This window comes from Pelobates fuscus, chromosome 6 (genome assembly GCF_036172605.1).
Source record: "Pelobates fuscus isolate aPelFus1 chromosome 6, aPelFus1.pri, whole genome shotgun sequence".
NCBI lineage: Eukaryota > Metazoa > Chordata > Amphibia > Anura > Pelobatidae > Pelobates > Pelobates fuscus.
The window spans coordinates 170,691,273-170,716,699 of record NC_086322.1 but is presented as its reverse complement, the minus strand read 5'-3'; the positions used below and the strand labels follow the sequence as shown (position 1 = coordinate 170,716,699).

Here is a 25,427-nt window from a genome sequence, read left to right as displayed (position 1 = left end):
TACTCTGAACGTATGTCCCAAAATCGAGCTCCTGTCTTGTCATATCTGGAAACCCAGACATGAAGACAGACCAAGAGTCCAATACAGGACTTTCAAATTACATCACATAATATGTTAATTATTTATATATTATGTGAGATAACTCCTATAAAGAATTTCTTATTGTATATCAAATGGCAGCCATGGTATGAAAGGGTGATGTGTGCTTTCTGTCTCCCTTGTAACTATCATCACCGAATGTGATTTAATTTGGGAGTCCACTATTGGACCTTTGATCCGTCTCCATGTCTCAGTTTTCAGATATGACATGACTGGTGCTCTGTTTTGGGACCTTCGGTCTAGTCATTTATCTAAAATGCATCTTTGGCTTACAGTGTGGTGTTATTTAGTGATCGCAGGCACTCCTGTGAGTGAATGTCAAATTACGCCATATGCCGCTCTCACTTCCTCTTTCACAGCATGTCGACTGGATTACATTGTACAGTGATTATCACGAATGACTTAATTATGTTTTAATTACTTCAAAAAAGGTCTGCTCTCTATTTGGATTCAGACTGCACAGGAATTTGTTTGCGATAATTACTATGTATGATTCGCCTCCCCTACCTGGCCGCATCTGAGCACTCTTTAGTTGCGTGTGCGATCTCCGCTGAATAAAGACAAATTCAATGGGCTTATCTAACCTCTGTTATGTAAATATATTTTGTTTTAAATAAGCAATATTGAGTTAATAAACTTTTGCCCTCTTTTATTCAGGCTTACTTGTTCATTGGTTTTGACACATTACAACAGACTAGCACTCTAAAGGTATTTCTCTTACTCCTCAATTGTCGTCGGCCTGGGTACTCAACCACCAATGGGAAAGCTTAGGCCTGGAATTGTGGAATGGAGTTTGCCGTCCAATTTCTAGCCCCCTCTCCGCTTACCTCTGAGCGCCACCCACCACTCCCCATAAATAACTGCTTAGAAGGTGGGGCCCTCTTTTATTCAGGCCTATCTGTTCCTCCATTTCAGTACACTACAACCTCTAAAGGTATTTCTCTCACTTCCCAAGTACATATATATATATATATATATGTGTGTGTGTGTGTGTGTGTGTGTGTGTGTGTGTGTATATATATATATATATATATATACATATATATATATATATATATATATATATACACATTCATAGGAGAAAAAGGTGCACCCTCTACGAATTCTATGGTTCAGGACATAATACCAATCATCTGTTCCTTAGCAAGTCTTAAAGTTAGGTAAACACAACCTCAGATGAACAGCAACACATGACGTATTACACCACGTCATTATTTAATAAAAAAAAAATAAAGCCAGATTTAAGAAAATATGTGTGAAAAACTAAGTACACTTCATGATTTAATAGCTTGTAGAACCACCTTTAGCAGCAATAACTTGAAGTAATAGTTTTCTCTATGACTTTATCAGTCTGTCACAAAGTTGGGGAGGAATTTTGACATTTCAGCATTTCAATCGGGTTGAGGCCTGGACTTTGGGCCATTGCAACACTTTGATTATTTTCTTTTTCAGCCATTCTGTTGTAGATGTACTGGTGTGCTTGGGTTTATTGTCCTGTTGTATGACCCAATTTCAGCCAAGCTTTAGCTGTTGTAAAGATGGCCACACATGTAACTCTAGAATACTTTGGTATACAGAAAAGTTAATTGTCGACTTTGATGACTGCAAGGTTCCCAGGTCCCGTGACTGCAAACAAAGCCCATATTATCACCCTTCCACCACTGTGCTTGACAGTTGGCATGAGGTGCTTGTGCTGAAATGCTGTGTATGGTTTTCGCCAAATGTAACGCTATCAGCTTTGTATCTGCCACAAGGCAAAGAAGGCATTTGTCTTGGGCGGCACTTTCCAGAAGGCCAGAAGGGGGGAAAAAAACGTTGCCCCCAAATGCCCAGGCAAATATCTTGTAAGCCTCAGGGCATGCGTCTAGCTTAGCTCCATGCATTTTTTGGGCAGCCCCACTGGACCCCAGGTAAAAAATCCACCCAGCTCTCCCAAAGGTAGGGAGGCTGGTTGGATTTAAATTAAAATTTAAAAATAATCTGAGAGTGTTGGGGGGGAATGTGTGTGTCTGGCTGGCTAGCAGTGTGTGTGTGTATGTCTGTCAGTGTATCTTTGTGTGTATATCTGTCAGTGTGTGTGTGTGTGTCTCTCAGTGAATGTGTGTCAGTGAGTGAGTGTATGTCTGTCAGTGTGTGTCTGAGTGATTGTGTGTGTGAGTGTGTGTTTGTGTCTGTGAGTGAAAATGTGTGTGTGTGTGTGTGTATGTCAGTGTGTATCTGTGAGGGAGCCTGTGTGTCTGAGTGATTGTGTGTGTCTGTCAGTGAATGTGTATGTGTGTCAGTGAATGTGTATGTGTGTGTCTGAGTGATTGTGTATGCCTGTCAGTGTGTGTGTGTGTGTGTGTCTGTGAGTGTGTGCGTGTCTGTCAGTGATTGTGTGTGTTTGTCAGATTGTGTCAAATCAGTGTGTGTATGTCAGCGTATCTGAGAGTGTGTGTTAGTCTTTAACAGGAAGAGGTGTGGCATTGACAGGAAGGGGTGGGGATATTGTAAATTAGGGGGTGCCCGAGATTCGTCATGCCTAGGGCAGCACAGATTCAAAATACACCACTGGACGCTATGCTTTATGGTCAAAGGTAATTTGTACAGAAGCCCTGTTTGTTCAAATGCAACAGTCTTGAATGTTTTCCACTTTTGAATAATCTTTCTCACTGTAGAAAGGTGGATTTGAAATTGTTTACCCTTACCAGTTTGATGGACAGCAACAATTGCTTCACTGATATCATTGCTGATGTCTTTCCTCATTGGCATTGTGTTAACACACATCTGAATGCTCCAAACTGATAAAAACTTTGGCCTTTATAGAGGTGGTGACATTTGCTGATTATCAATTAATAAAGGGCATTTGTTTAGCAGGACCTGTTTGCTACTTAGCCTTTAATTCCTATGGAAGCTGTAAAGGTGTACTTAGTTTTTCACACATGGCTTCTCCATGTCCTGATATGTAAAACCATAGAATTCAAAGTGGATGTTCTTTCTTTTTCCCATGACTGTGTGTGTGTGTGTGTGTCTGTGTATATATATATGTATATGTATATATACCCGTATTTTCCGCCGTATAAGACGCCTTTTTAACCCTGGAAAATCTTCTTAAAAGTCGGGGGTCGTCTTATACGCCGGGTATAGGGCTTCCTAAAAGTTGGGGGTCGTCTATATGGCTGCCTAGGGCGCCATATAGGAGGAGGGCGCTGTGTGAGGACCTCCAGCGTTGCTTAATTCCCCATAGGAAAGCATTGAAAAGCATTTTCAATGCTTTCCTATGGGGAGCTCTAATGCGCATGCGCGGCATTGCCGCGCATGCGCATTAGGTCTCCCCGGCCGGAGGGTGGAATTAGTCTCGCCCACCGGCCGACGTAAAAACTGGGAGGAGCGGCGGCGAGAAGAAACCACCGCCGAGGGACATGGGCGGGGTCTCAGGTAAGTGACCTGAAGGGGTTTTTACCCCTTCAGCAACCGGGGATGGGGGGTGGGAGGGAGAGGGGACCTGCAGTGCCAGGAAAATTGATTGTTTTCCTGGCACTGGAGTTTCCATGTAACCCCTTAAGGACCAAACTTCTGAAATAGAAGGGAATTATGACATGTCACACATGTCATGTGTCCTTAAGGGGTTAAGAGGTACATGTTTGTCGAATTATAAAGGGAAAGTGCTGTACGGCTTTGCTTAAACTTGCTGGACCTCTTAATACTGCTGAAACATTTGTTCAATATTAATTTTATACAGTGTGTCTATATAAAATAGAGCTCATATGATATATTCTGCGTTGTGTTTGACTGCTACTGAATGCAATAGTGAGTTTTCTGTATAAGAATACAAATATTAAATTTAATTCATGGTGTGTAAAATTACGGGTAATATGGTTTATGCAGTTTCTGTAATATAGATTGTTGTTTTTCAGATTCCGAAGCTACTGGGATGGATGCGGGCTCTGGGCTGACTTCGTGGAAATTTAATGAACAACTCTTTCCTTGCGATGTCTGTGGAAAAGTGTTTGGCCGACAGCAAACCTTATCTCGGCATCTCTTGTTGCACACAGGTACCATAGAAGATGTAGTTTTCATCTATGTAATCACTGATGATTAACATAATATGGCTTCACATCTGGTCTTTGCCCTTAAATACCCTCAAGTTTAGTTGGCTGGGTGTTTAATGGACTTTAGATGAAATTGTAAGAATGTAATGTGGGTGGAATTAACATTGGAGTTTATTTTAATAATCTCTAGTTCCCATGTTTCAATAAAACATTGCCAGGAGCATCTTGATGATGTTTAGTAGAAGTATGGATTTTAATTTTGCAGTTTGCTAAGGTTGCCAGGAGGAGTTTGCAAAACATGCGCATGGATTCCTTTCTGTACATGTTGACTTGTTTTTTTGTTTCCAAAAAAAAAAAACGAAAGAGAAAGGGAGAGACATGGAGATGGCATGACTTATTTATGTACAGCTCTACTGTTCAACTGCCTTCATTGGATTATCCACGTACCTGGAAGACCTATGTGCTTTTTACTTACGGAGTTGGTCTCTGAAGTTTGAAAAACACCAGAAGATGCCTTTCTTTTCAAGTTGTGGTTTTAGAAACCGAATCACCCTTCTTAGGGCTACAGTTAGGTTTGACTGTTCAATCTTTCTGATTTATATACAATGAGAGCATTTGTAGTTAGTGGCTGATCCAGTACATCATGGGTAGGCAACCTTCAGCACTCAAAATGTTGTGGAATGCATCTCCCATAATGCTCTTACAGCTGAAATGCTGGCAAAGTATCAAGGGAGATGTAGTCCACAACATCTGGAGTTCTGAATATTGCCTACCCCTGCCCTACATATTATATACTACTTCACCTTCAGTTAGCTTGATTTTGTTTGCCATGTCTCCCCTTCAGGTCAGCAATGGTTATTGAGGTCAACTAGGTTTCTGTAAGCTGTGGATATAATATCTATTTGGTATCATATTTACATTTCCTTAAAGAGGACCTACACATAATTGGAACAACGTTTGATCCTATTCTACAAGTTAATAAACTGTCTGTATTTATCCTTTCTCTGGTTTTGACTTGTTGCTTCTACATTCTTGCTTATTATCGACCAATGAGGATTTGGGTAACTAAATGCATTTCTTACACAGACACCTTGGACCAGACTCTGAATGATTACCATATTGCAAGCCCTGCAGGGCTTCAAGATTTTTCATCATTTCCACAGGATGAGCAGCCACTGACAGATATTTCTACACTCTTCCCTACTTGTCAGAAAACTAGCTCATACCCATTTGATACTTGGATCCAAATGAAAATAGATCTGATCTCAGTAACCATTACCCAGGTGTCCCCCTTATAAATGTCTCAGTCAGCAGCGTATACCTTACAGGCTTGTCTTGGGGGCTCTGAGCTTCAGCTTTTAATGACTTTAGTTTTGCATACCTGCTACTATTATATCAGGGGATTAGTTGAAGTGAGTACCTGTTTTAACCCCTTACCTGACATGTCATGATTCCCTTTTATTCCAGAAGTTTGGTCCTGAAGAGGTTAAATTGTATCCAAGACTGATATTATGGCCAAACATGCATTTCTATTAAATTAATGTTGCACCATCTTTTTGAGTACATATCGGCTATCACTGTGCTGGAGTTAATTACATAGTGATCTGTAATGTGCAGTGCTTGATATGCATGTCCAGGGCCATATTTGCATGTCAGGTGCCTGTAGGCCCACATTTCTAATGCTCCCCATGCTCCCCAGCTTTAAAATAAGGCAGATAAAGTAAGTATAATTAATTTATTAACGGAAAATTGCAGAAGTAAAAACATTGGTATTTGACAACTGCATATGAATAAATGTATGGATGTGCATATAGTTTTGCTCTGCTTGTAATGTGTTGTGCTTGAATCCATATGACCCAAATTGACTTCTTATGTAATAACTGGCACAAGTTTTCAAATGGATCAAAAGAAGTTAGAAACTATACTTGAACCTGAACGTTTGAAAGTCATACAACAGTTTATTTGCTTTTCCAACTATTATAGGAGATTAATTGAAGGGTTTTATTCTATTGTGGCTCCCATTCTAAGTATGACCAAAAAATGGAAAGATCACAAACAGTGGACTCCAGAGGCAATGAACGCTTTTAATACATTAAAGTAAACCTTTGCATCAGCTCCACTTTTAGTGCATCAAGACCATTTGCTTCAGTTTCTGTTATAAGTGGATGCAACTGAAACAGGGGTGGGGCAGTGTTCTCCCAGTGCCAATCTCCAGACCAACCTCTATGTCCTTGCGGTTTCATCTCCCAAAAGTTTTCTTATACAGAAAGAAAAAATATATTATATAGGGAATTGTTGATTATAGTACTGGTTCTTAAAGCAGTGTTTCCCAACCCAGTCCTCAAGGCACACCTACCAGTCCAGGATTTAAGGATTACCCAGTTTTGTCTAAGGTGTTTTTTCTTTTTTTTCTAAAAACACCTTAGACAAAACTGGGTAATCCTTAAATCCTGGACTGGTAGGTGTGCCTTGAGGACTGGGTTGGGAAACACTGTCTTAAAGAATGGCACATGTATTGGAATGTTCTCTTACTCCTATTACTATATTGACATATTGCAAGAACCTGTCCTATATTTGGGAGGCAAAGAGACTTACAGCAAGATATGCTTGTTGGCCTTTTTTTATTTTTTAGGTTCGATTTCATGTTAACCTAATAGGCCAGGTACAAATGATACGAAGGAATATGCCAGTTCAAATCCCAAGTACCAGCACAGACATTTCTCTCTTCCATTATCCCCACACAATGCATCATAGCCACTAAACATACTATCATTCATTCAGAACTGATGCAAACATTATTAGATAAACAAAGCCTATCTCCTGAATAACTACCTCACGGTAGACTTTACGCTCCTCCAGAACATCAAAAACCTATGCAAGTCAGATAATAAATACATAAAACCTGTCCCCTCGTTGCATCTAGATCCTGGCGCCCTTCCTTCAAAAAAGACGTCAAAGAATTTGTATGAAGGATGCGCCAAAACCAAAGTTCCCAATGCATTACCTTGTGGTTTGTTACATCCTTTGGAAATACAAACCAAACCTTGGGTAAGCATATCTATTGATTTTATAATTGATCCCTTTCTGATAAGAAGGCCATTATCCTAACTATAATGGATAATTTCACTAAGATATTGCACGTCATACCTTTTATCTAAGTTCACAACCTGGACTAGCACGCATATTTGCAAAAGAAGTATTCCCTTTATACTGATTACCAGTCAAGATAGTGTCCGATAGAGGTTCTCTATTTGTTTCATGATTTTGGAAGTCATTTAACAATCAAATGGGTATTAAGCTTAGATTGTCTTCCTCATATAATCCTCAATGTAACGATGCTGCAGAACGTACCAATGAAAAATTGGAACAATATCTCAGTTGTTTTATTTCAGTACATCAAGACAATTTGGTTGAATTGCTTCCTTGGGCTGAGTTTGCTCTCAGCAATGTAGTTTGTGAATCTATGCAACACAGTCCTTACTTTCTCAATTATGGTTTCTATCCCATAATCCTACCCTCACAAATATCTTTTTAGGGGATGCTGTTGATTGATAAACATGTGGGGATTTGAAGAACATATGGGAACGAGTGCAACACATTCTAACGAACACCTCTGTTACTCAAAAAAAAATGTGCTGACAGGCATATATTTGCAGTACCGGTCTTTATATGGTGTTCTGGCAAGTTAATCCTACCTCCTACAGATTACTATTGCCTATTCCCTTGTGTACGTCGTCGTTGAAACCATTGTCTTGTAATAGGTTCACGCGGAACATCTTACCTCCCTCTCCTGTTCAGGTTCATGATTAGGAGGAATGTAAAGTACATGCTATTCTTGATTCTAGGTTCTGCAGAGGCCATCTCCAGTAAATAATATATTGTAAGGTCCTAAAAAGGTCTTGGATCAATTCCTTGACATCAATGCTCCTCATTTGCTCCATTACGTCCATTCCTTTTTCCTGATTTTCCTGGTTCCTCTCGTCTGGTGGGTGTTCTGGGAAGGGAGTTAATGTCGGGATACCTGCTGTGCTGATATCTCCTGTACGCCTATGTGGCATTGTGGAAAGAGGAAGCACTTTCCCCTGCGCCTTTGATTCCTTCAGCGATCCGGGCACTGTAACCCGGCCCCCTTTTATGACGTGTTCTCTTTTTAGCTCCCTTGATAAAGGCATTTTTGCCGAAACGTTGGGGGCTTCTTTTTTATTTTCTCCTTCTTCTCACTACTTATGGTATTTTTTTTTTTTTTTTTATTCTTGCTGTGTATTAATTGTTGGGTTTCTTTTTCTGGTTATCAAATTGAATTTATATCTGGAATTGCATTTTCGCTTTTTGTAGTGATTTATCATGTATACAAATAATTGGAATACAATTTGTACGTTTTATGCATTATCATTGTGGCATTATTGCTAAGGTATTTTTTTGTTTACATCTTGGGATACCTATTATATTGGACCCAACCAATAAAGTGTTTTTATCTGTATGGTTGTGCTCCTCATTCAGTATTTTCTCTTTTTATGATGTCGTAGTGAGGCGGATGTGACTGTCTTTCACGTTTTGGGGACATGGCTAGAAGTTAACAGCCACCCCATACTTGTCAGGCATCTACTCTGCTTAATGAGAAATCCAGCCATGTGAATCTCATATTCTTAATGCCAAGTTTTGTTATGAACTATGTTTGTCTTTGAAATGTTGTGGCTTACAACTTAACAGCACATTGTAATAAGTCTCCCCACTTTGCCTTGGGATGTTTTCTCATATGAATATGTTCTCTCCCCCTCCTTATGTTTGCAAAACTTGAATAAAATAGATTTTAAAGTTACAAAAAAAACAAGCAAACAAACATAATTCTCTGCCTCCCAGAGTGCAGTCTATAACAAATTGAAATTGTATTTTCAGTGAAGTAATTTTTCTAAGTGATTTTGGCACATTGCATGCACTATTGTGTCATTGTGGAGTAACATTTCATTAAGTCTCTACAGCCTTTCTAGTTCTGAACCGAGTTGTCGTAATTGTTTTATTGCATTAACCAGGGAATGACCAAACCAGGTCAAACCTGGACAACATATGTGTGTTGTAAGAGATCCATCCAATATAGAAAAAAAAGGAGGCTAACAAAATGGCAAATCATAGAAGTAACCACAGTACAAAAAAAATCACAAGGCTAAACTGCAGGAGAAATGGCTACACACATCAAATAGCATCTTACTGACAAAGAGAAAAAATAAAAGGGCGTATATCACCACTATGTCGTTTTTTCTGGTGCTAGTACTTTTAAAAAGATTATTATGCCTTCAGATCAAGGCACAAATAGACAGAATGGATGATGCTCACTGCTGTAATATTCTGTGTAAAACAAAATAAAAACACTTTATTGGCCCTAGTCACAAACTTTTTTAAAATTAAATGAACACTATAGTCACCAGAACAACTGCAGCTTAATGTAGTTGTTCTGGTGAGTATAATCATTATATGTAGGCATTTTACATTGCCCCTAGAGACACCTTCAAGTGACCACTCATTAGATGGCCACTGGAGGGGCTTCCTGGCTCAATGCTGCATAGTAGGCAGCACTCCCGTTCAGCGTCTCCACGCTCTGCATGGGGATGCTGAATTTTCATCATAGAGATGCATTGATTCAATGCATCTCTATGAGGAGGTGCTGATGGGCCAAAACGGCATTCCCCCTCTCCCCCCCTCATTGGAAAGCATTGGATTGGCTAAAAATCAGCAATTCTGATGATGTCACCAAGGGGGAGTGGCCAGCACCAGCGGACCCGCGCAGTGCTAGAAATAGTGTTTTAATTCCCTTTAAGGGGGGGGGGGCAATCTCTCTCCCTCGTCACTCTCTTTCTCCCCCTCCTTCCCTCCCTCGTCACTCTCTCTCCCCCCTCCCCCCTGTTTCTTTCTCTCCCCCCTCCTCCCTGTTTCTTTCTCTCCCCCCTCCTCCCTGTTTCTTTCTCTCCCCCCTCCTCCCTGTTTCTTTCTCTCCCCCCTCCTCCCTGTTTCTTTCTCTCCCCCCTCCTCCCTGTTTCTTTCTCTCCCCCCTCCTCCCTGTTTCTTTCTCTCCCCCCTCCTCCCTGTTTCTTTCTCTCCCCCCTCCTCCCTGTTTCTTTCTCTCCCCCCTCCTCCCTGTTTCTTTCTCTCCCCCTCCCTCCCTGTTTCTTTATCCCCCCTCCCTCCTTCTTTACCCCCCCTCCCTCCCTGTTTCTTTATCCCCCTCCCTCCCTGTTTCTTTATCCCCCCTCCCTCCCTGTTTCTTTACCCCCTCCCTGTTTCTTTATCCTCCCCTCCCTCCCTGTTTCTTTCTCCCCCCTCCCTGTTTTTCTCCCCCCTCCCTCCCTGTTTTTCTCCCCCCTCCCTCCCTGTTTTTCTCCCCCCTCCCTCCCTGTTTCTTTCTCCCCTCTCCCTCCCTGTTTTTCTCCCCCCTCCCTCCCTGTTTCTTTCTCCCCCCTCCCTCCCTGTTTCTTTCTCCCCCCTCCCTCCCTGTTTCTTTCCCCCCCCCCCTGTTTCTTTCTCCCCCCCCCTGTTTCTTTCTCCCCCCCTCCCTGTTTCTTTCTCCCCCCCTCCCTGTTTCTTTCTCCCCCCCTCCCTGTTTCTTTCTCCCCCCCTCCCTGTTTCTTTCTCCCCCCCCCTCCCTGTTTCTTTCTTCCCCCCTCCCCTACCTGTGTTGTAGCGTGGCCGAGCTCTGTACTGTCCGCGGGTACAGGGAGCTTTTGTTTCCTGTACCCGGCGGACTAACAGGAAGTGCACACTCAGTGTTCACTTCCTTTAAGTCCGGCCGGGTACAGGAGACAGATGCTCCCTGTACCGGCGGACTATACAGGGCTCGGCCACGCTACATTGAGGGAGTGACAGGAGGGAGCGCTGAGCGCTTCCCTCCTGTCAGCCCCTCTCCTCTGGATGCGTCCCCCCCGGTTCCTACGCCCATGCCTATATAGATGGTATCAGGTCCCTGCAAAATGACATAAAATCTATGAAGCCTATTCGCCTCAATGTTGGCGATGTCAGAAAGAGATTGGCACAATATTTCATATATGGTATACATGTCCGATTCTAAACGACACCAAATAAGATAAGATAAGATTTACTTTATGCCTTTAAGTTATCTATAGCTCGAAGCTGGAAATCTAGTTTTTCTCCATCCTACCAAGAAATTATAAACCAGATAGACTATCAGTACACAATGGAATGTAACTGTATTCCTACTTCTGGAAAATGTATTTCCTATCGTGAATATTGGCACCCGTGGGCGGACTATATAAATAATACAAACCAGCTTGTCATAGGGATGGGACATTGGGACAGGGAAACCAGGGGTGTTTCACTTTCTACTTAGGTTAAATAAGATTCCCATGGATATATAAATCCTCAAGCCTATTACCGAGCCCCAATGATTGCAGTTACTTTTTATATATATTCTTTATATATATTTCATGCTACATGTACATTACCGCAAATTGGAAATATTTCTATATAAGTCATGTATAAACAAAAAAAAACATGAAGAAAACGTTAGATGTTGATGTTCTTCCTTATACAGAAGAGTACACTGCGAACTTCTCTGAGATAAACAAGACAATGATGACTAGATATTAATGACTTAATTTTTCCCATATTCTGAGCAAAGCTATATAACTTTGTTTTTCTAATTTGTATATGTTCAGTATTATTTGATAATATATAAATAATGTTTTGTTGTTGTTTTTTGGTTTTTGTTTTTGTTTTTTTACATATAGAAGAAAGAAAATACAAATGTCACCTGTGCCCATATGCTGCAAAGTGCCGAGCTAATTTGAATCAACACTTGACAGTGCATTCGGTGAAGTTGGTAAGCACAGACACCGAAGATATTGTCAGTGCCGTCATTTCAGAAAGCTCTGACAAAAAGAAGAACCCATATTACTACAGGTGAGAATCTGCAGAGGCTTAGTAACAGAGCTGGGGTTGTCATTCTATTACAAGAGCCGCCCTTACCACTAGGAAAATAAAAACACTAGAACAGTGTTGGCTAATCTTGTCAATACAGGTGTTTGTGGGTAACATTTCTTGTGGTGATCAGCAATTCTTTAGTTTACAAACATATGCAGTGCCCAGATTAGTCTTGTCTGTTTGAGAATAAATGAATGTCCCAAGAGACAGGACAAGGAACAATAAAAAAAATCAACAAAACCCAGGCCTTTATTGTCAAATCATTAAAAATGTAATTGTGTTATTTTTAGCAATTGTCAATAGTCAATTGGCTAAATTAAGCAGCCCCCTATTTTTCTAATAAAGCAGTTTTCTTGTCAAGTGTTAAAAAAAAAAAAAAACAATAATTGTTCGTTTACAGCTCCTGCTTCATGACCACTTCTTCTGATTGGCTGCATTAGTTAGTTTAATGTTAAACCTGCATTTCAAGGAGTATTCTAAAAGGTTGGTGGGGTTAATTAGCATATTGCTGTGCGTGCTGTTAGCAAAATGATCACATGTAGACACAGTGTGAAGTATACATTTTAACTGCCAAGTTAACTAACAAGTTCTGAGTGTCAGTGCTGCTAGGTTTCATTGGAGTTGCTGCCCTTTCTGGCTAATTTGTTGTTGCAGGAGTTATTAACTAGACCCATCTATTTGTTTTTTAACCAGAGTAATTCTCAATTCTACAAGGATAGGATGAGGAGTTGAAATGGTCAAGTGGAAGAAAGAGAAAAAGTAAAAGAAGAGCCAATAGTATTAAAATAAAAAACAATAACAAATATTAATAATAATAAAAAAGATAATAGTAATAATGGAAAAAAATCATGGGACTATTCAAAAAAGGGAGCTGTGGTCCTTTAACAATTACACTGCAAATTATTCAGCTTCAGTCATTGGGGTGCTTATGCTAGCACACTGTAGTGTTTGTTTATATTTACAAAATAAATTGGTTTCTTTAACTAGGGGTAGCCTTTTGTGTACCCCAAGGGTTTGTGATTTTGATTTCGATATTCATATTCTACTTCCTTTCTCTGGTTCCGCTAAATATCCACAGCTCCTTCTGTTAAGTACTAACGTCTTCCTATTGATTCCCCTGTGTTTTCCAGCTTCAGAGAACAGTGTCCTGCTTTATTATTCTTGTTTTTCTGAAACCTAATTCCCTCCTGAACAGTTACTGAAATGCCTCAACTCCTTTGAAGTTTTCTTTTGTAACATTGCCTCCTTCTAGTCTACCAGGAGCCATTTCTACTGACCCCAGGGCCAGGGCCAGGGCCACAGCTTATTATTTTAAATTCTTAACCTATAAATGATAATTTTTAATATTTCTACTTTTTCGGCTTTATATTGAAACCCACTGTTTAACCCCTTAAGGACCAAACTTCTGGAATAAAAGGGGATCATGACATGTCACACATGTCATGTGTCCTTAAGGGGTTAAAAGTGATGGTGATACATATCAATGCTTTAATTGTTGTGTAGGACAGATAACCTGCGTGCCCAGTGCATTTTTTTCTTTAGCAGATAACAGTTGGTGGCAACATTGTGTTCATAATCCACTTCTGGCTGGAACATACAGTTCCAGGAGACCTGTTAAATAGTGCAGCCGTTCCTGGGAAGCATTCCAGATTGTTTGAATCGGTTTCTAAGGTGCTGTATGCTCTTCACTTATCAACAAACCGGCCTTTACAACTAAATTTGGCAGAGCTACATTGGTTCTCTGTTGCCCAAAGGAATCTGCTAGGTGATGTGCAGCATCTGGAACATGTACTTCCCAATTAACATCATGATTTTTACTCTGCGGTATAATTTGGTGCTGTACATCTACTGTAATATTTTAACTTGGGATGAAAATGCAGCAAGCTGGTATTACCAGACAGACATTCCTAGAGGGGTTAAATGGCAAGCTGTTTCTCTGAAAGAAAACTCTTATTGGCCAGGTTTGATTTCTTGTTACATTGTGTGTTTGGATGAAATATCTTTATTCAACTGCTGACTATAAAAACAGGGAGTCCCTGGATAAATGTAATTAAACAAAATTGTAATCTGACTGAAAAGTGAAAATAACTTGGCATTTTTATATCTATTAGATGCCGATTCCGTTTAAAACATCAGCTAAAACATGAGGAGAAAAAAAGTATTATCATTGTCAAAATTATGTCAATATTATTTCTGAGAGAAAAACATACATTTTTTATTCTTATATTGGCTTATTTTATACTGTATCTATTTCTATTTGGGATAATCCAACAGTGCATGAATTGCTGTCTGTATGATATCTTAATATGACCTGTCTTGTACATAGAACATAGTATAATGAATCAGAAATTCAAAGGAATGTGGACATAATTCATAAAGAAAAATGTCTCCTAGTGATAAAATTCATATACAGGTTTTCTAATCATGACATCTAAATAGTGTTGAACTGCCATAAAGCTCAGGACACGGTGACCTTACCAAGGAGGAGAGTAAAGGTAAAAGGAAATTATTTTATGTAAGACAGTTAGTATGCCAAGAATTATGGCTACTCGGCTGTGGTTTATTTAAGCAATAATATGAAAATATTATTCTCTTTGCTAAACAGATAATCACACGAGCTTTGTTGTTCCTTTGCAGTTGCCATGTCTGCGGGTTTGAGACAGAACTGAATGTCCAGTTTGTGAGTCACATGTCCCTCCACGTAGACAAGGAACAATGGATGTACTCAATCTGCTGCAGTACATGTGACTTCGTCACCATGGAGGAATTGGATATGAGGACCCATATCAGTACCAAGCATTCCGGTAAGTTGTGTTAGTGTGCTCAATATTATCCAGCAAAGAGACAGACTAGAGATTCTATTGCAATATAGAAAGACATTATGTGTCATTCCATTCTAGGTTAGCATTTACGAATAGTAATACTTTAAGAAAGACAGAAACTGTTTGAGACCCAGAATTATTGCTCCCGTTTTCCCACTTTATGCTTCTTTTCTAGGGCTCAGACTAATTATTGTGTATAAAAATAATATATTGATGATTGGCACTCAACCGTAATTGTGAATGTGGTGCTGGTATCAAGGTTAAACCTCATGGAAATTACCCAAGGTACAATATACAAAGCCTATATGGTGATACTGCACGTGCACAAAAACCAATCAACTCACTATTAACCTTTTATGTGTATTTTTTTTTTATTTACAAAACAATCCAAACATTATATGTTATATGTTAAATCCCTTGCAATGAGGGGATTAATGCCCAAACAAAACAAAACAATATAAAGAGTGCTACCCTATGTGCAAAGCTATTTTAGATAACCAAAAAATAAAAATAGATTAAAATAAAAACAAAAAGGTAACTATTGAAATCAAAATGCTCAGGTTATATCAGGTTGCTCTCCATAACAGCCTATCAAAAATGCCTGAAAGATACTATACTACAGAACAAAGTAATATATGTGTATTCCAATAAGTCAAATAGCAACAATATTAAACTGTTCTCCCTGATATGTGATCCCTGATTTCTAGGTCGATAAATATCAATGTATACAGTGAATATAGCCAAATATTAACCAGTTTGTCATCCGCTGAAAAAACACATGCAACAACAGGTTGTCATTCCTAAATATTAAGGTTATAAAAAATAAAAACGGAAAAAATGCAAAAATAAAAAATGTTAAGTTGAAAAAAAGAGACGTTCATGTCTAATAAACCCCAACACGCAACGTGTAACCCTGTTTGAATAAATATAGAACATATGGACCTTAGAGTGGCCAGGCTTAATGTGGCTGAATAAGAATACTCGGAATATAGCCAAACATCAAGGGAACCAGAAGACAGGAGAACATTAGACAAATAGCCGAGTCAAGGGATAACAGAAAACAGAATAAGTCAGAAATCAAATATAACACAGAGGCACAGTTAGCACTATAGGGACCTATATAGGAACCACAATAGAGCAATGACTAAAGCACAACGCGCTCTATTTATAGGTGAGCCCTTTAGCTTTAAAACCATGCCCCCTCAAAATGTTGGGGGTGAAATGCATTGCATCCTAAAAAAGAGGCAAAGCCAAAACCTCTAGCATCAGACTCTCCAAATGCCTGGAGAGTGGAGTGTTTAGCAGGCAGATCCCCACATCGGCACCAGGGAGCAAGTCATTGTGACAGTAGCCATCCAAATATCTCTGTTTCAAAGTAATGGGTTTGGACCATTTGGACAAAAAGATAGGCCTCTGTATCCACCATGTGCACAAAATATAGTATTCAGAGATTATTGTAATCAGATCTCTCACAGCAATTCTAGAGATCCAGGCTGTGAGGTTCTGTTAAATATCGTTGATGGGGTCTCTGTCCACATGGCTTCATTTATAGCAGGTAGGATCCAGGGCTGCATGCTCAGGAGTTAACATTTCGATTTATGACCCTGAATGCAATCAAATATGGCGTTTTAAAATAGTGAAACACCAACAAGCGTGATGACAGACTTCTCTGCGCATCACCAAACTTTATTTATCAAATACAGTGCAGTCTATCAATAGTTCTAATGCTATAAAATGTTATGTAAGGAAAAAGTGCGCAATATACACTTTGATTTCAACATGGAGAATAGGCAAAAGAAGGAGAGGCACGAGAGTGAAAAGAAAAGAAAAACATAAAAATATGTTTAATATGGTAAACAAACAAAAGAGAAGCAAAAATAACAATAGCAATTAAAATAGACAAATTCTTAATAAAATGTATTTAAAAATACGAATAATTATAACAATAATGGGAAAAAATAAAATTATGAAGAAAAATGTAAATAAATATAAGGAAGAATTAGAAAAAAATTCTTAATAAAAAACATTAAAAAATAACAAAAAATAAATCAATAAATAATGAGTTGCTGCTAATGAGAAAATATTATATGAGAATATAACAAGAAAATTAGAGAGATAATATATAAAAAACATTAAGGCAAAAAAAGAAATAAAAATCCAAAACAACTAGGCAATGATAAACAGGTAAAGACTACATACTAAGAGGAAATGTACATCTACACTCACCAATACAATGTGTTCAGAAATGGCTAAGTGTCCCGGTAGTACACATGGGAGTAACCTGAGAGCATCAAGGGTGGCGGCTATTCCTGGTCAAAAAGGTGTATAGGGAGATGCATAAGAAAAAAATTAAAATTCACCAATACACATTTACTTTTCTTGTTGTTTGCAAATTTATTCTTGAAAACCTTAATAAAATTTAATTCACAAAAAAAAAAAATTCACCAATACATTCAAGCACATTAGCATTGTGCTGTATGTGACACCTGGTTGGGAGATAACAAAGTCACCCAAACTAGGGCACCCAACCCTGGGGAAGTGATTCAAGTCAAACTCTTCATTTAGGCCGTGCAGGTATAATGATTACAGTGTGCTGATCCACTCCTTCTCCTTCTGTCTGTTGCCACCTCTCCAAAATACTTGACATCTTAACTGATGAACAGCATGTCTTGAATCTTTAAAATGTCCAGCTACCGGCCATTTGCATATCAGACTGATGTCACCCAAAAGGGTGGAAGGGATCCAAAATGCAGGGTGGCTCTCTTTGCACAAGAGATACAGCAACCCCAAACAATTGTTTAAATCTTGTTAGTCTAGCTACTGGGCCACCACTAGCATCCCTGGTTAAACCAACCTAATACTTTACTTTTGCTACGCTATACGGTCCTTCTCTCCTTGTTCTCTCCCACACGTATAACTTACCACAGGTACACTTTAGGATGTAAACAACATAATCTGTGTTACATTTAGTCAATAACAATGTATTCCCTTTTGTGGTTTGCATAGATATAGTTTGTATGACTGTGTTACAGAGCTTCATAGCGATCAAATCAACAGTAATATGCAGTGTGAATGTACTGCAGAGCTCCAAAGTATTATTTATTTATTTATAAAATATTTTACCAGGAAAAATACATTGAGATTTCTCTCGTTTTCAAGTATGTCCTGGGTCAACAAATCATTGCATTGTTACATTAGGGTGCAATAAAATACAAAAACAATATTAATACACAATAAATACAAAATTTTACATAGAACAGGTAGGAAATATATAATCAACCATAACAGATGCATTCAGTTTTGAGGTATGTAGAGAGGGATCTCTTAAAGGACTTTAGGCTTAGGGAAGATTTTAAATTGTGCGGGAGGTCGTTCCACAATTGCGGTGCTCTGTAGGAGAAGGAGGATCGGGCTGCTTTCTTTTTGTATTGAGGTAGACTAAGTAAAGTGTTGGTACTGGATCGGAGGTTATAGGAGGTGGGAACAGCCAGGGAAAGCATTGTGTTCAGGTAGGGTGGGAGCTTCCCAGAAAAGCTCTTAAACACAAGACTGGAAAGATAAAGGGTGCGTCTGGATTCCAGCGACAGCCAGTTTAGTTCTTTTAGCATGTCACAATGGTGGGTCCTGTAATTACATTGTAGCACAAATCGGCAGAACGAGTTATACAATGTGTTGAGTTTATTAATGTGGGATTGCGATGCAGATGCATATACTACAATCAATGATTGGCATCAGCATTTGCTGTACAATCTTTTCCTTTACTGTAGGGCTTAGGCAGGATTTGTTTCTGTACAGGGCACCTCGTTTTGGATAAAGTTTAGATGCAAGTTTTTCTATGTGGAGGCCAAAAGATAGATTGGGGTCTAACATCATACCCAAGTATTTGAAAGAGTGGACTGCGGTCAGTGTGCCATTTGAATTTGTTTTGATGGATAGGTGGGAATTGTGTAATTTAGGTACTGCTCCAAAGTAATGTGGGGAATGTTTGAATTTTATTTCATATTGAGTTCTACAAAAACACACTGTAATGGTTGCGCTGCAAATTCAATTCTAATTGATTCTTTATAAATAAATAGCTTTTCCCTAAATGGCAATAAATGGCAATTAATATGTGAAGTCACCTAAAATGCGTAGGTGACGTCTCAATCTAAACACCTCTTTCCACTTATAAAGCAAGTGTATCTATCTGGCCATGTCAATTTTTGGGGATGCTGATTAGTATACGGCAGTTTTTTAAGATGCATAATATTTTCATTATTTCATATATTATAAAAATGCTTTGGATCTACAGAATGTAAAATGTTGGAACCTCAAGACACAATGCAAAGATAATGATATTTTAATGAAATTATCTGTGTGTGTCAGAAGAATTACATGAGTTTGGTTATGTATGTTATCTCTGGGGGGGGGAAAGTGGTGAGAAGAGACTGGTCAAATTGAATTACTGTGAACATATATCGGTAAAGAAAGAGATGAACAACAAGGGTGGAGGGCATAGAAACATATAATATGATGACAGATAAGAATCATTCGGCCCATCTAGTCTGCCCAATTTTCTAAATACTTTCATTAGTTCCTGGCCTTATCTTATAGTTAGGATAACCTTATGCCTATCTCACGCATGCTTAAACTCCCTTACTGTGTTAACCTCTACCACTTCAGCTGGAAGACTATTCCATGCATCCACTACCCTCTCAGTAAAGTAATATTTCCTGATATTATTTTTAAACCTATGCCCCTCTAATTTAAGACTATGTCCTCTTGTTGTGGTAGTTTTTCTTCTTTTAAATATAGACTCCTCCTTTACTGTGTTGATTCCCTTTATGTATTTAAATGTTTCTATCATATCCCCCCTGTCTCGTCTTTCCTCCAAGCTATACATTTTAAGACCCTTTAACCTTTCCTTGTAAGTTTTATCCTGCAATCGATGAACCAGTTTACCTATGCAACCAATCATTTTGCTAGCATTTCGTGCTGCTCTTTTACATTGTCTGCCTACCTTCACTGTTCTTATATTAAACCACACTGACTGATGATCACTGGATCCTAAACTTTCACCTACAGTAATATCTGATACCAAATCTCTATTTGTTAACACTAAATCTAGTATGGCCTCTTTACGAGTTGGCTCCTCAATTACTTGTTTTAGAGACAATCCCAGTAGGGAGTTTAGAATATGTTTGCTCCTAGCACAAGCAGCTTTTTTGGTTTTCCAATTCACATCAGGAAGATTAAAGTCACCCATGATGATAACTTCCCCATTCATTGTCATTTTAGCTATTTCCTTGTGACGGACCGCCTGGCACCCCGACCGGGTACCTCCGTCAATCACTGTTTCCTAGTACTTGTGAGTACTATAAGCACTGCACTGGAACACCATAACCACAGTAAACCCCACAAACCGCCGCAGCTTGGTTGGGGTCTCACTGTCCTCCACCCACCCTGGACCCAAAACCAGGATCCAGCTTCCAGTGGGTAGACCTCTCCTAGTCCAGAGAGCGTAGCAGAAACAGCTCTTAAAAGAGCTAGTGATTATACTCAGGGGAGTATTGTGATATAGCAATCCCCAGAGTGTATGTAGTTCTCCAATCCCCCAAACATGAGCCATAACTTCATGAAGGGATAAAGCATTCTGTTTAATGGCAGCCACCACTGGCCTTATATGCAAGTCCCCATGCAAGGGGCACTCCCACTTGGACCTTGTGGGGAACTGCAGCACCAAGTCACAGACCATTAACAACAATGGTTAAATGCACTCCCATATACAAACACACAATCCCTCCCCTCTGCCTTGGATATACGGTAATTGAATCAGGAACTGTACTAATCGAATCCAATTATCTACAAGCACTGAAAAAAAACATACTTTTTTAAAACACCCCAAAAGTACCCTAAAAATACATAAAACCCCACAAATGTTACATCCCCATGGTAGTCCTGATCTGGGTGACCAGATCAGTTCAGGGGTTCAGGAATTTCCTGGAAGTCTTATTTTTGACCCACCGTGCACATGGTCCCATGCCCAAAACAGTTGCAGAGAATTAGGGCTAAAGGTTGGTCTCTCTGTCTGGAGTACAAAAGTACATACTTCACAAGAACAGAGCCTTTTATAGTGCATTTGGCAAGGTATATTGCAGGGCCCATAGTCCTGAGGCAAGAGGCTGGCCAGCAGGCCCCTCCAAGAACCCGTGACCAGGTTCAGTTCGTCACAGGGCCATAATCACAGGGTAGGAGGCTGGCAAACAGGCCCCTCCAAAAGCCAGTGCTGATGTTATTTTCGTCACATTCCTCAACTAGTAGATTATCTAACTCTTCTATTTGTCCTGGGGGCCTATAAATCAGACCTACACGAATTACTGTGTGATCACCAAATTCTAACGTAACCCAAACGTACTCTATGTTCGCCTCACTAACTTTTATTAGGCTAGATGTTATGCTATCCTTCACATACAGTGCCACCTCTCCCCCTTTTTTGCCTTCCCTGTCTTTTCTATAGAAAGAGTACCCTGGTATTGGTATGTCCCAGTCATTTTTCTCATTATACTATGTCTCAGTAACAGCGACTATATCAGTTGCCATTATTGCCACAAGTTCATGGATCTTATTCCCTAAACTGAGAGCATTTGAGCATCTGTCCTTGTTTTGGGGGGCAATTGGATTGATGTTTTATAACCCTTCCCCCCCCTCCTACTTTCAATACATCCTAGCAAAACCTCCGAACTGCTCACTGAAATCATTTGTTCCCTTTTGAGAAAGATGCAATGTATCTTTTTTGTACAGTTTATTTCCATTCCAAACAGAGCTACCATGAGAAATGAAGCCAAATCCTTGCTCCTGACATCATTCACCGAGCCACAAGTTAAAGTCCCTAATAAGCATCCGCCTGTCGTTCTGAATGTTATGCACAACTAGAACTTCAGAGAATGACAGTGTGGAAGCAACCTGTCGTATATCATTGGCAAAAACACTAAAAACTTCAAATTCTGTTGGACAGTTAAGTAGTTCAAGATATTTTATTCAGGATTAACTGTTTTTGACATCTGTCAGCCATTGAATGAAATGTTGGGGAAACCATGTGAAATCACAATAGGGTTGCCTTATAACGTACAATATCTACTAAGTGAATGATCAAACATTAAGTGTGTTTGGATGTGTCTTTTTAATTTTGTCTCCTTTCTCTTACTTTTCTTAGGAGATGACAGAAAGACCCCCAGTGAATCAATAAGCCCCTCTTCTTCTTCATTGTCTGCACTTAGTGACTCAGCCAACAGCAAAGATGATTCAGACACCCCACTGAGAAACCAGACTTCAAACAACTTGCTGGTTATTTCTGTAATGCCTGGTTCCCAGTCCTTAGTTAGCACCGAGGAGAAGTCAGAGAAAGGTAATAGATGTTTGAATAACACTAAAATCTAGTTTTAATTCATCCTCCTCCTCTTCCCCTCCCTAAAAAAAAAGAAAACCAACCAAACAAACAAAAAAAAACATTGTATATACTGATACTGTTTTCTGTTATAAACTTTTCACACCTAGGTTTTGAGTGCGTTTTCTGCAATTTTGTGTGCAAAACAAAAACCATGTTTGAAAGGCACCTGCAGATCCACCTAATAACACGGATGTATGAGTGCGATGTTTGCCATAAGTTCATGAAGACAGCGGAGCAGTTGGTAGAACACAAGAAATGCCACACAGTCCCGACCGGTGGGCTCAAGTAAGGAAAGCAAGTACAAAAACCTTTCCTGTGTTTAGCCCATGTTATCACAATTTGTGCTGTTGTACATAGTATGTGATGATATTGCACATGTAGCTACACATTGGGTTTGTAAATGCAGTATTCATATTGTCCTTAAACCATGTTATCAGCCATTTACCTCGTAAATGTTTGTAGAAACATGCCCAGACTGGCCATTGGGTAAATGCCTGGTTGACTGCAATGATCACAGGCTGAGGGCTGGCTGGGGAGAGTACAGGATCTCCCAGACTTAGTATGTGGTTTAACAAATCCACAGGCAAGTCATAACTGTGACTGGTGGCAAAAATGTTCCTTTTAAGAGTGCATAGTTTAGAAGAAACATATTTGTGGTTTCTCGCCCAGCCAGTCTCCTTACTGGCAATCCAGCACTTGGCAGCAATGTGCCAGAAATCAGCCTTTCCATAGGACAAAATAGCTAGCATATTGGCATACATTCTATGTGCGAAATCCACAGAAGTTTTCAAAGAAAGTTAAGATAATATGGCTGCTTAACTGATGGAAAGATGTCCCGTGTTAATTACAGTGTAGTAGTATGTAAAGTAGAAATACAGGGAGTGCAGAATTATTAGGCAAATGAGTATTTTGACCACATCATCCTCTTTATGCATGTTGTCTTACTCCAAGCTGTATAGGCTCGAAAGCCTACTACCAATTAAGCATATTAGGTGATGTGCATCTCTGTAATGAGAAGGGGTGTGGTCTAATGACATCAACACCCTATATCAGGTGTGCATAATTATTAGGCAACTTCCTTTCCTTTGGCAAAATGGGTCAAAAGAAGGACTTGACAGGCTCAGAAAAGTCAAAAATCGTGAGATATCTTGCAGAGGGATGCAGCACTCTTAAAATTGCAAAGCTTCTGAAGTGTGATCAATCAAGTGTTTCATTCAAAATAGTCAACAGGGTCGCAAGAAGCATGTGGAGAAACCAAGGCGCAAAATAACTGCCCATGAACTGAGAAAAGTCAAGCGTGCAGCTGCCAAGATGCCACTTGCCACCAGTTTGGCCATATTTCAGAGCTGCAACATCACTGGAGTGCCCAAAAGCACAAGGTGTGCAATACTCAGAGACATGGCCAAGGTAAGAAAGGCTGAAAGACGACCACCGCTGAACAAGACACACAAGCTGAAACGTCAAGACTGGGCCAAGAAATATCTCAAGACTGATTTTTCTAAGGTTTTATGGACTGATGAAATGAGAGTGAGTCTTGATGGGCCAGATGGATGGGCCCGTGGCTGGATTGGTAAAGAGCAGAGAGCTCCAGTCCGACTCAGATGCCAGCAAGGTGGAGGTGGAGTACTGGTTTGGGCTGGTATCATCAAAGATGAGCTTGTGGGCCTTTTCGGGTTGAGGATGGAGTCAAGCTCAACTCCCAGTCCTATTGCCAGTTTCTGGAAGACACCTTCTTCAAGCAGTGGTACAGGAAGAAGCCTGCATCCTTCATGAAAAACATGATTTTCATGCAGGACAATGCTCCATCACACGCGTCCAAGTACTCCACAGCGTGGCTGGCAAGAAAGGGTATAAAAGAAGAAAATCTAATGACATGGCCTCCTTGTTCACCTGATCTGAACCCCATTGAGAACCTGTGGTCCATCATCAAATGTGAGATTTACAAGGAGGGAAAACAGTACACCTCTCTGAACAGTGTCTGGGAGGCTGTGGTTGCTGCTGCACGCAATGTTGATGGTGAACAGATCAAAACACTGACAGAGTCCATGGATGGCAGGCTTTTGAGTGTCCTTGCAAAGAAAGGTGGCTATATTGGTCACTGATTTGTTTTTGTTATGTTTTTGAATGTCAGAAATGTATATTTGTGAATGTTGAGATGTTATATTGGTTTCACTGGTAAAAATAAATAATTGAAATGAGTATATATTTGTTTTTTGTTAAGTTGCCTAATAATTATGCACAGTAATAGTCACCTGCACACACAGATATCCCCCTAAAATAGCTATAACTAAAAACAAACTAAAAACTACATCCAAAAATATTCAGCTTTGATATTAATGAGTTTTTTGGGTTCATCGAGAACATGGTTGTTGTTCAATAATAAAACGAATCCTCAAAAATACAACTTGCCTAATAATTCTGCACTCCCTGTATATAAATGATCACACTCCAAAAATGAAACTGATCTGCAATCCATAAATACGTAGATCCACAGTATATATAAAATATACAAATTTAATATGATATAAATGTAGATGTGCTTATAATAAAAAATTAGCATGTACCCAGCCCTAGAATGCAAGCATGTATAGAATCCCTAGAATGATCAGACCTGTACTGTGACATAGAAACCCTTTTCCTAACACAGCAGGTTAGGATGTTTTTGAATACACATACAAATTTATATATATATATAAATATATATATATCCCCAGTAATTTACTGTGATTAAAATAATACAGTGATGCAGAAACCTGACAGAAGAGTTAAAGGACCTCTCCAAGAACAGAGCAAAAGAAAATTGGCTGAGAGCAAAAGAAAATTGGGCAGACTAGATGGGCCGAATGGTTCTTATCTGCCGTCACCTTCTATGTTTCTAAATAACAGATATACAAGTGGAGCTCAGACAGGATAAATAATAACAATGAACCCCTGTATACACCGAGAAGTGCACGTACAACAATGAAAATAGTATACTTAGGTGGCTCTTGGTGAATCCAATATTCTCATGTAAAACAACAAGCACAAATAATAAATGATCATGCAGTATATCTAAAAGATTGCTGGCAATTCCTTAATAAAAAGCTTCATAAAAAGTAAACTATGTATAATACAAATATA

The 25,427-nt window shown here is 39.4% G+C and overlaps 1 protein-coding gene across 1 annotated transcript in view; it reads left to right on the top strand.

Annotated features, from left to right (window-relative positions):
- ZNF827 (zinc finger protein 827) overlaps window positions 1-25,427 on the top strand; it is a 307,211-nt gene that overhangs the window by 271,544 nt on the left and 10,240 nt on the right. The window contains exons 9-13 of the mRNA XM_063458482.1: window positions 3,996-4,133; window positions 11,867-12,038; window positions 14,697-14,863; window positions 22,074-22,265; window positions 22,415-22,592. Of these exons, the coding sequence (XP_063314552.1) occupies window positions 3,996-4,133; window positions 11,867-12,038; window positions 14,697-14,863; window positions 22,074-22,265; window positions 22,415-22,592 (847 nt within the window). The remainder of the gene's footprint in view (window positions 1-3,995; window positions 4,134-11,866; window positions 12,039-14,696; window positions 14,864-22,073; window positions 22,266-22,414; window positions 22,593-25,427) is intronic.